General features: G+C 34.9%; 1 protein-coding gene across 2 annotated transcripts; it reads right to left on the reverse strand.

Annotated features, from left to right (window-relative positions):
- Positions 1-10: 10 nt before the first annotated feature.
- Positions 11-9,990, reverse strand: LOC148620360 (monocarboxylate transporter 9-like). Of its 2 annotated transcripts, none has more exons than XM_088581179.1 (3): positions 9,863-9,990; positions 984-2,376; positions 11-138 (listed from the first exon to the last, which is right to left on the reverse strand). In XM_088581179.1, the coding sequence occupies exons 2-3, from the start codon at positions 2,368-2,370 to the stop codon at positions 26-28; spliced, it is 1,500 nt and encodes a 499-aa protein (XP_088437305.1). In that variant the 5' UTR covers positions 2,371-2,376; positions 9,863-9,990; the 3' UTR covers positions 11-25. The 2 variants fall into 2 exon arrangements, with proteins under 2 accessions (XP_088437305.1, XP_088437304.1); XM_088581178.1 differs by lacking the exon at positions 9,863-9,990 and adding an exon at positions 9,464-9,728.
- Between the last annotated feature and the right edge of the window lie 2,516 nt (positions 9,991-12,506).

The raw sequence follows: 12,506 nt of genomic DNA on the forward strand, positions 1-12,506 counted from the left end.
GAGAAGCATATCTTCAGAAAGCGTTTTATTGACTTTTAACAAACATAGTCAGGACAACGAGTACTCCAGCTATACATATACAACTTCCTGCGGAATAAAATGTGTTGTCGTAGTTACCAGAAACATCAAACAACCAACCTAAAAAACAAACTATAAAGTATACAAGATGGGTTAAGTATCGAATAAAATATTTTGTCGATATAACATACCAATTGATAAAATCTACACCAAAAATAAATATTAAAATATTTAGTGTTTGCCTCTGGTTTTCTGCATTCGCAATTTTTATGATCATTTTGAAAATACTACAGCAAAACGTCTCAGCAAACTTTGGAGGAAGAAAGAAAATAGTATGGTTATGTGATACAACAGATTTCCAAATTGTGAATTACGACCCAGAGCAATCCGCCGATCAATTGAAACAGTTTTTTTTAAAGTTATAAATCAGTATCCTAGATTGATTTTGAATCGGTCTGTATTATATTTTTCGGTTTAACGTCTAATCTTAATATGACGTGATTCAAAGCTCTTTAGACCACAGCCATCATGGTAAAATAGTGATAAGCACATGACCAGCATTTCGTGCAACACATAGGCTGCGTCTATTTAAAAATAAGAAGAAAGTAGTCATATTAGAATCGAAATAAATGACGGAAACTCCATTCTATCATTGTTTAATCATTGCAGGTCATTTATGTCGTTATTTAACCCCTCGTTATCGCTCGGAGGGAAAAAATGGAGTTTCCATGATTTATTTCTTGAATATTTATTACTCACTGTTTATAGGAAAATAAACTACTTCTCCTGATTGTTTTAATTACATGACTACCTATTTCTGTATGTAACCTTTTTTTCTGTTTATTTTTTCTTAATGTTTTATCCCTTTCTTTTTTGCCCTTAATTTTCGTCTTGCTCTATGTTCGATATCGATTAAAGCATACATGTATGATTATTAATAAATTAAATATATCAGTATTACCAACCTGCTACAGGTGGACCAACGAGGTTTGCTATTCCCTGCAAAAACATAACAATACCATAAGCATCAGTCAGTTTATCAATGCCCATGATATCAACAACTATGACGGAAGTCAGTGCTTCGGCGGAAGCTGATAAGACACCAAACAGTCCAGCAAGTATAGTTGAAGGAATGAATGCAGTAAACATTGGCACCAAATTAAGAACAACTCCTGTCAGCAGTAAACTAAAACCGTATAGATATCGTCTGTTTATTTTCTTTCTATCTCCTAGAAATCCAAAAAGAACGTTCCCAAACGTATGAGAGATACCAATGACGGCTACCATAATGGCGGCAAATTTTTCGGTTATACCATTTTCCCTTGCTCTGTCCACAGTAAAAACATACGGCACATCATACCAGAAATATAAAATTATGCTTGAAAGTGTAAATATTAGAAAGGCTTTATTAAGAAATGGTGATATTTCATCTTTGGCTTGACGCAATCCTTTTCTTATTTTGACAGAAAGTTTTAAGCAGTGATCAATTTCATTGTTGCCTGGTGAATCTCTTTCGGCAGGAAATGCTAATGCAATAGATTCATCAAGAAACAGCTCTTCAACTAAACTACCTTTAGAGGAACGAACCCTGTTTCTCGAATGAAAGTCTTCTGAAGATGAAGCATGGGTTTCAGCAAAAGAAATCCTATCTGAAGAATTGCTTTTAACAAAAGTATCAGTAGATCCACTTATGGTTGCTGAAGCTACATTCTCAGACTCGTGGACTGGTTTAAAGACAGCACCACAAACTATTATATTCAGCGAAATGGCACCAATTATAAGTATTGCACCTCTCCAGCCGTATGATACTATCAAAAGCTCATATAGCGGTGCAAAAATAAGCGTTCCAATACCTGCTCCACACTCAGCTAGTCCCGTTGCTAACGCACGCTTCTTTTTAAAGTACATTGCAACCACGACTATAGAATTAAGATATGGCATTGAGATTCCAATTCCTGCTATAAAACCGTACGTCACTGCCAAGGCACCTACAGAGTCAACAAAGGCACTTGATATGAAACCAACTGACGTTATTAAACCGCCAATAATTGTAGCTTTTCTTAACCCTAATTTCTTAGTAACTAGACTGGCGATTGGTCCGCACAGTAAAGGAACAGCACAAAATATCGACCCAATCCAAGCCGTGCTACTGCGAGTTTCATTGAAGTATTCTAAAAGAAAGACAAAAAGAACCCCAAAGGAGTATGAACAACCATCAGTAATAACGTTTATTACAAACGCAGACAAGACTATCAACCATCCCCATCCTCCGTCTGGCGGTTGTGACTGTTGTCGCCTTCTGTCCAGTACTTCATCTTTGTCATCTTGGGTAACGGAATACTCTTTTTTCATTCAGTCCTGAAATATATTTGAGGTATGTATAGTAAACTCTTTTAGGTGAAAGCCTCGGGTACATGTATACACAGGTCATACATTCTTACTATAAACGGCTAGATCGTGAAACTGCATGCAAAAATCAATGAGAAATTGGAACAGAGCAATGAAAGTAGAGGGATTATGATTATTATGCATATATACCATGTGTTTCTGAAAAAAAATAATCAGAGGGAAAAAAGGCAAAATATATCATAACTCCATGTACTAGCATTCCGGTTCCAGTATATCATTTAATATTTAATAAGTCCGACTATCCAATATGAAATATTTTCTTGTTCGCGGACCACTTTGATATCAAACATATATACAAAAAAATCCACAAAATATCAAAAATAAAAATATGTAGGCTTTCCAACCATGAATTACATATTGCATGATTCTTAAGTGCTACTTACAAACTTAAAGATATACGGACACAGGATTCAATGTAACGTTTTGTTTGTTTGTTTGTTTGTTGGGGTTTAACGTCCGAGCAGCAATATTTCAGCTATATTCAGACGATGAACATGAAATGGATGATAAAATGAACATGAAATGAACAAAAAAAAAGGATGGGTCACAAGGATAATAGGGTCGACAAATTTTGATTGCCACTGGAAAAGCGGGGGTGGGGTGGGTAAGGTTGGGCAATTTAGCCTCCTGTGGCGGAGCGCAAAGGTTTCTACTCCTATCGAATACCACAGCAGGGTTCTTTAACGTGCGAGGAACGTGGCATCTTTCCCAACACGGTGCACCACTATGGTTTGCGGTCAGGTTTTCCGTATTATGGCCTGACAACCCCAGCATGCAACACGCCAGGGGTACCCTATTCCACCACCTGGGGCACACATCCCAGTTGCTCGGTGGGCAGAGCGCCTAGCCCCCGGCTAGGTTTCTGAGCACTATTTAGTCGCCTTATACGACAACCTTAGCGCTGCTGCAGGCCTATTCTTTTAACACCCGGACCTGCACGGGGCTCAATGTAACGAGATGTGTCGCCTTTTTAAACACTTATAGTGTAAACAGATATAGAAACAATTTGTACAGCATATAAAGCTTGCTCGAAGGTTTGTTCGGTGTATTATTTTTGGTATACCAAATTTAAACCTGCATGTTGAAAACTACTTTCTTTCTAACTTCAGCCTCTTTATACAAATGACGGAGGCTAAGCTTAGCGCCGCGATTTTTCATTTCCTGTGACTTGGTCATTCGGTACCACCAGAATAGATACACTATTAAGATTGTCAGCTGTATTTCATTTTAATTCAACGATGCCTATACGGGAATTTATGTCTCCCGAATTAAAATATACGGCGTACAGTAGTAGAGTCATGAAAACACACGTGATCTAAAAAAAAAAAAAACATTCTTACTTAATAAACAACTTGTAAATATGGGTTTCAAAATGGGAACATTCAAACAAATTGAATGGAAGAAAGAATCGAGACGGAATTGGTGACTTCTGTGTTTCTCAGGATCAAATGTCAATTGTGCATTTTTCCTACAAGCTTACATTCACTTTAAGGTAATTCTGACATATGTTATTTATAGTCGGTGATCCCATTCGTATAACTGAATAAAATTCAGTTTGGTTAAACTTGAAAAAAAAAATCAACACAAAACTGGTATGAATGCACAAAACAAAATTGTGTATAGAAAACAACTTTGTTCACTTCCGTTCCTATACCAAGCTTATTGTGAATAGACAACAACTGTGTACACTTCCGTTCCTGTACCAGACTTATTTGCAGTCATAAAGACGACTTTGTGGTAAAGAAACAGGCTGGTTCAATGATAAAAATAAGTTTCATTTTTAGATCAAAATGCATTTAATAGAAATGGACAATTTACACGACCATATGCATGTAGGACAGTAGTTCATTAGTTCAGTGGTCTAAGTGAAATAACTGTTGTTATATACATCTACATTACTGTTTTGTTTGTTTGTTTGTTTGTTTGTTTTGTTTTGTTTTGGTTTTTTGTTCGCTTTGTTTCCTTCTTTTTTGTTATTTTGTTTTTGATTTTTTGTTTGTTTGTTTGTTTGTTTTGTTTTGTTTTGCTCTTATTTGCATGTGTTGATTTTGTTTTTCTTAACCTAAGACTATCATCAGTATATTCGCATAAGAGTGACAGAAATTTATCTTCATAAAGCGCAAGTTCGTGAAAAAAGGGAGGTCTGGCATGTTGCACCAATGCAATATGGTTTTGTGTCAAATATACCAGGTTGGTTTCAAAATTATCTGATTTTTTTTTTAGGTTTTCCTTTGCTATCAAAAAATTTAATACATATGTACTGTCTACACTAAGTGGGTATACCTATATTTTACCTTTTATCCTACCGTACCGTGCAATATAATAGGAATTAATAGATATTGTGGAATTTTTAAATCGTATCGTTACAATACTTTGAACTAAAAATATACATCTACAGATCAGCGTGGTTGTCTGAATTACTGCTCCGGATAAAGCATGGTATTGATTGAAAAACAAAATCCTTTCAAAGCAATATTTGGCATTTAAAATTTTTCGTTTATCAATTTTTATTTAAACCTTTGCACCCAATACCATGCCATATCCGGATCAATAGATATGAACTTCTGTACATGTAAATCAGTACCGTTTTACAGATGAAATTGAAATGCTTGTTTAAACATGGTTTAAAAAAATATATAGACATTGATATATACATACACATGTACGTCTCAACTCATATACATATTTCGTATTAAAATGGAAAACAAAAAGTCAAAGTAAACAAAAATACTTTCTCCATATAAATAGTATTATAAGAATAAGATATCAAATATCGTTCCTGATTTAATTTGGCCTTATACCAGATTACCGTCAGACTCCATATGATACGGAGGATACAGGACAATTGACATGGAATGAAAAATGGTTACATTCTGGGTCTCCAGACCCAGAACCTAAAGAGTAAAATTCTGAGTCTTACTGGACCCAGAATTATATGGATTCGCTACAATCCTCTGTGCAAAATATTAACTTAACAATTTATATCATTACTATCAAATATTTTTATTTACTATCCATCTCTGGTGATGAAATACAACTCTGCCTAAAACAAGACAGAAGCCTATGGTCGGTAATTCATGCATATCTTAATCCCTCAAAGTCTTCTTTTTTTTTTAATGAAAGTTGATAACTGGAAAGATTAACAAGAAAAAGTTTGGCTACGTTCTACTATAGAAAAGTACAGAATTTTTACACTATAACCAGTCAAAAATGATTTCATATATATCTATCTATCTATCTCTATATATGTCCCGTACCACCATACATCGTGTACTAAGTTACAGCCCTAGATTAATCCAACGAGGAGGAATGACCCGGCCAGCGAAAGCTATATTTTTATATAGCCTAGCTGGCCGAGTGGTCTAGGGCGCTGGACTTTGTGCAGGCGGTGTTGCCATAGATGTCATAGCAGTACGAGTTCGAGTCCCGCTGAGGGAACGACAAAAACATTGCATCGCAAATTTGACAGTTCTAACATCGTTGGGAATTTTTCAGACCTTTCTATACGTTTGTATATCTTCCCTGTATCAATTTGATCCGATGGAGCAGTGTAGCAAATAGAGTCGTCACATTCTGAGACGTTATATATATATATAAGAATGTGACGACTCTATTCGCTACACTGCTCCATCGGATCAAAACTGTCAAATTTGCGATGCAAATTTTTGGTCGTTCCCTCCGCGGAACTCGAACTCGTACCGCTGTGACATCTATGGCAACACCGCCTGCACAAAGTCCAGCGATCTAGACGACTCGGCGAGCTAGGCTATAGATGTCACAGCGGTACGAGTTCGAGTCCCGCGGAGGGAACGACAAAAAATTTGAATACAGTGGTCACATTCTGAGACGTATATGTATACATACATCGTGTACTAAGTTACAGCCCTAGATTAATCCTACGAGGAGGAATGACCCGGCCAGCGAAAGCTATATTTTCATATAGCCTAGTGGCCGAGTGGTCTAGGACGCTGGACTTCGTGCAGGCGGTGTTGCCATATATGTCACAGCGGTACGCGTTAGAGTCCCGCGGAGGGAACGACCAAAAAGTTGCATCGCAAATTTGACAGTTCTAACATCGTACCCTTATTCTTAGTTTCATGTGTCAGTGTTAGAATCATGTGACAATTTCTGCAAGAAAGTTTTAAACAATTTCCAAAATTGAAAAAATAAAGATTTTGGAACAAAAATGGAGATGCCAACTGCATTAACAAGTTCAACAGTTTAACCTGTTTTTCAGCAAAATATCAAAGTTAACTAAGTTAAATCTAGTTTTTAATAATAATAAAAAAAAGCCAATTGATTTTGTGGTTGAGTGCACCTATAAAAACACTTCACACTTAAGTGAACATGTTAACTTATGTGGAAATTAGGCCATGAAGTTGGATTTTGACCTTTTTTAACTGTCAGATTGTTCACGCTTAGATATATTTTTCTGATATTTAGTACAGTGAAACATTTCAAGACCGAACCACGATAGAATATGGGAAGTGTTTGGTTAACACAGGTGCAAATGCATTGAAATTTATATATAAACGGACAATAAAAGTTGTCTCGTTTGCAAAGATTTCCGGTTTATCAAGTGTTCGCTTTAGACAGGTTTCCGGTCTATCAAGTATTCATTTTAGACAGGTTTTACTACATGCACTGAAACCTGTCTAAACCGAATCACTTTTGGAATTTTAAATTGGTTCGGTGTAGACAGGTGTTCGATTTTCAAGGTTCAAGTTATAAAATTTTACTTCATAAAGGGCTTTAAAGAGTGTCTGGTTTAGACAGGCTTTTGTATTTTTTAGGGTCTGTAGAAAGGTCTTACTTCATAAAGGGCTTTAAAGAGTGTCTGGTTTAGACAGGCTTTTGTATTTTTTAGGGTCTGTAGAAAGATCTTACTGCATAAAGGTGTCGTCCTAGAATGCCAACAAAATTGTTTTTATAGATGTTTTTTTTACAATATTAATTAACCAACTAAATGTTACTTAGAAATTGTTCCAGTTTAATGGTAAAAACGATCATTTTGCCTTAAATAAAATAAAACTTATATTAAGCATTAAATTCGCAGTAAAGAAAACGTAACCATATAAGTCATTAAAAATATATTCAAGAAGGATAACTTTATCAATAAACCAAAAAAACTAAATGAAATACCAAATAAAATGTACTGTTTATTGACACTTCGCCTGTAAATTACTTAGAATACCTACTAGGTTTGGTTTAATCATGTTTAAAAGAAATAAATTAATACGGAGATGCATCGCCAACATATACCTTGATTTGAGTCCGATGCTACAACAACAACAAACACTTTATTTATCCCCTGACACCGAGGTGTACAAGATTAAGTACCCTATTTATATATTTTACTATGTTATGAACAACTTTTATGTTATTGCAACAAAACTGATATTTTCAGGCAATATTCATACTGAGCTGAATGCCCCTACACATTTGAGTTACACGCCTAGAACTTCTCTAAATCTGGTGCAAAAAGTAAAACCCGTTCAGCAAACTAGATATTAACAGGGTCGGATCCAGGATTTTAGATTAGGGAGCGCATTGTTAAAATATCGCCGAGCGGAGCGAGACGAACAATTTTTTAAGTTAAATTTTTGAAATATTCTTCTAGAGTGGGGTGCATTGTAGGTATCTTTTGTGGTAAAATTAGTGAGAAATTAAAGTTTAAACCTAAAACCGCCTAAATCCACCCTGACAACCCATGCTTTGCAAATTTCAGGGAGCGCACGCCCGCCACGCCCCCGCCTGAATCCGCCCCTGATTAACGAACTTTTATTACAAAGTAACTGGTGGAAATTTGGCATGGTTCGGTAATTCATGTAGGCCAAGCTTTATCTGTTGCTTAATCGGAATCCCAATTTACACTAAATTATGCTACATGTATTACTATGCTTTGTTTCATTTAATTTTATTCTACACGTATATTGTTTTAATGCTAATTTTAAAGTTTATAACCGATACTTCCATGCCATATACTGGTCTAGATTATCATTACATTTAAACAATGTTTTGAAAACGTTTCAATAATTTTATTGTCTAAATAACAAAGTCAAATGTCAATTCATATTACCGTACATATTTAAATTGCTTTGACGTCATTCATTGTTAATATTTTTGTTTTTGTTTCAAACAATCACTACTTAGTGGTTTAATTATGTTTGAGTTGTCTATTTGCTACATGAATGACTAGATGCTTCACAGACAGGTGCCCCCTTAATAGGTGCCTGGTGGACAGCTGATGATTTGAATCTACTGAATTCTTCAAATACCAAAAAAATTTTACAGGTAATTCGAGGAAAAACAAGTTCATAGACTAATATACACATTCCCTGGCCAGTACAAATATTTTGACGGTGTAAACAGAATGTGAAATATGCGTGTACTACTATAGAAACTCGGCAATACACGGATTGCATCACAATACAGTGGTGGATTAAGATTTACAGGGGGTAATTGATATCCCAAATGTTTACCCAAAAATGTGAAGATAAGTAGCAGTGATAATAATACAAAGCTATTTAACGATTTTTTTCGATCATTTATTAAACTTGATTGCTTTCTGTGTGTTTTTCATCAATGCATAAACCCCCATAAATATAACATTAAAAATAACTTAATTTCTCAAGGAGGGCCAGCCATATACCCTCCCCGATCCGCCTATATGCTGAACACAATTTTCAGCGAAAGATATTTTCACCACGTTGCACTCGGCTGGTTAACTAGAATAATTGAGTGTGACTTAAAATTTACGGTGTCTTCAGTTATAGCTTAAGACAAGTGTGGAAAATTTAAAACTTCAATCAATAAAGAGTTGTTTGTCCGACATTGATTTACCATTGATAGTGAATTTTTGTGTTGTAGTGCGTCTAGTCCGTGTGCAAAAGTCCTGCTTTCTACAATACACTAAAAACAAAGCTAAATAGGTGTTAATCGATCACTGCTTTTGCGTCCAATGCATGTCTTTCCACGTCAAAATTGTAATAATTACATACGTTGATGTAATAAAGATATTTATAGATTTCCCTACCTTGTATTCTCTGCTTAATGCACTACAAATTATTCTAAAGATCGTTTATAGCTCTCTCAACAAGAATTATTACTCCTATTGACGTGAACACGGATTTCAATACACATTTTATGCACTTATCGTCCTTCCGCTTTATCATCAGGTGACGACTTATTATTTATAAATAATGCAACTTGAAAAGAAAATCACTTGATACAGTGAAACCTGTCAAATCCAAGACTAGTCCGAATTTCCTCTGACCCTGCAACCCTCCTCTTTTTTTATTTGGATATTGATATGTCGGGTTGGGGTCAGCACGATTTGCCATACAAAAAGTTGGAGGTTTGGCGGTACCGCGGAGTATCGCCCTTCAACATCTTGTAACGACTTTCAAGTTGAAATTGTGCATGTCACACCTACCTAGTTCGATTCCGGAATCATTTTCATGTATGCTGATACCAAATTTGCTACAAAAATTAAATTTATTATTGAAGTTTCGATAATTTTCCACGAGAGACCCTGTTTTGTTGACATTTGAACCGTAATAGAGAGTAGGCGGAGCTTGTTACTAATCCAAGATATTCGTAAGGTATCTCGAATTAGCTAGTTTGCGACGGTTAGCCGATCCTTCATATTAAAATAAATTAATTGTTTTATGTCCTCTTTGTTATTACATCCTGCTCGTAATTAGTTCTGAAAATCTAGTAAGATCGATTATCTAAAGGTAAAGGTTTCACTGTCCATTGCAAAGAAACCCAGACATGGATGTACACCTGTGTGAAATTGACATGTACATAGCGCACTAAGGCCTACTGTTTATAGCGCACTAAGGCCTACTGTATTGACGTCGAGTGTAATTAATGATTTAAATTGTAAGTAAAAGTAAAACATTGGATCAGGAAAACGCATTTTCGGGGGGTGCATTTTAGGCCTGGGAAAGCAAATTAATCACTGTAATTTAATTATATGCACAATTAATTACAAACATTGGTAATGATAATGAATGGAAAAAAATACTGAAACAACAAGTTTTTTTTCAAGATTCGATATTATGATTTTTGTCTGTAAGTTATGATTAAATATATTGCCCGTATACCACGTGAGAATGGGGCCTTGATATCATGAATCACTTGTAGATTCTGGGTGAGGAGCAGTTACAACAAACGACATATTCAACAGGAAGAAGTTGTTTACAAATTTGGATGGAGTAAAAAATTGATAATAAAAACCATGGAATAGAATGGCGAAACAATGTCATAAAGGCATTCATATCATACCCATGGTGATTGCGTTTTAGTGTTCCCCATCCATGGAAACCAAGCTCAAGCTAGCGAACAATAAGCTAAATCATGCTAGCGAACAAAAAAGCAGCGAACATTGAAAAATCGCGGGAAAACATTAATACCTAAAAAACGATAAAACCTAACAAACACACAACGGACTGTGTCATTCACATGTATAATTTGGATAATTTCGTAACAAAATTTTTAACTATACTATTTTTATACACGTACTTCTGATGCATTTCATATTGCTTTATCGAAATTCAGATTAAAAACTTTTAAAACAAAATTTTGAATGCTATTTCTAAATTTAATATTGACTGGATCTAAAGGCGACAGAATTACTATTGTTAAATGTTTTATTTTCCATGTAAACACAGATTGAAAAAAAGAATTCTTTCGTTATTTAGCTTTTCCTAGATAGACGTTAGACAGTAGTTGCAATACTGATATAATTTATTTTTGACACTGGGTAAGTGATCTCATTTGTAGATCTGAGATTGATAACTCCGTTAACTTTAAATTTGTAACACAAATCAGTTATACAAAGAAAGAAGAATGTTGAAAATAAGCAATTCCACTTCTCTATAGATACAAAAATAAATTTCACCGCTTTTGTGAAAACACACGTCAAACAAAAACATATAATCAGAAAAAAAAATAGAAAAAAAATAAACAAAATAAAAACGAATAATCACCCGTCACTGTTAAATTTCACTCCTCAAAAAAACATTTCTATAAATAGATAAAATTCATTACTAGAATGAGAAACATAAAGTGTCCGTTGGGGGGTATCCTGATTTTGAGGGGAACGATCTATATGTACATCCTAAAATTGGGCGGTTAACTAACCAAAAATATTTAAAACTCAGCCCTTCATTGTCCACAAAAGCTACGCAATATTTTATAACTACTTCAAAAGGGGTCCCCTGAGTAACATAACCTGCCAAATTTTAAACGAGACTTCTTCAGAACTGTTCATATATGGATCCTAGAAATTTAGAGGTGAACTGTTAGTGAGACTACCTAACCCCAAATGGCATAATAGTTCACCACCAAATTTCCAGGATTTGCATATGAATCGTTCTCCCAAACATGGAATTAAAATTTGGCAAAAACGTCATGTAGGGAACCCCTCTTCAAGATGTCATAAACATAAAAAAATGTCCTACGGCAAAGCTTTTACAGACCATTTAGGGTTAGTTCGTCACCATATCGGTTAGTTCATCACCTAATGTCCAGGGTGTGCATATGAACCGTTCTCCCAAACATGGAATTAAAATTTGGCAAAAACATCATGTAGGGAACCCCTCTTCAAGGTGTCATAAACATAAAAAAGTTTACAGACCATTCAGGGTTAGTTAGTCACCATATCGGTTAGTTCACCACTAAATTTCCAGGGTGTGCATATGAACCGTTCTCCCAAACTGGAAATTCAAAGTTGGCAAAAAAAAACTCATGAGGGGGACCCCTCTTCAAGGGGTTATAAAAAAATTTAGGAAAAGCTAAATAACGAATGAATTCAATTTTTCAATCTGTTATTTACATGGAAAATAAAACATTTAAAAATAATAATTAGTACTCGACATTCTGTCGCCTTTAGATCCAGTCAATGTTCAGTTTAGAAATAGCATTCAAAGTTTTATTTTAAAAGTTTTTAATCTCAATTTCGATAAAGCAATTTGAAATGCATTAGAAGTACGTGTAAAAAAATAGTATAGTTAAATAATTATATGTTGCCCAGTTTCTAAAATCTAAGTCTTTGAATTATATCATTCAAA

This window comes from Perna viridis, chromosome 4 (genome assembly GCF_037379345.1).
Source record: "Perna viridis isolate PV_CMFRI_1.1 ecotype Kerala chromosome 4, ASM3737934v1, whole genome shotgun sequence".
NCBI classification, from domain to species: Eukaryota; Metazoa; Mollusca; class Bivalvia; order Mytilida; family Mytilidae; genus Perna; species Perna viridis.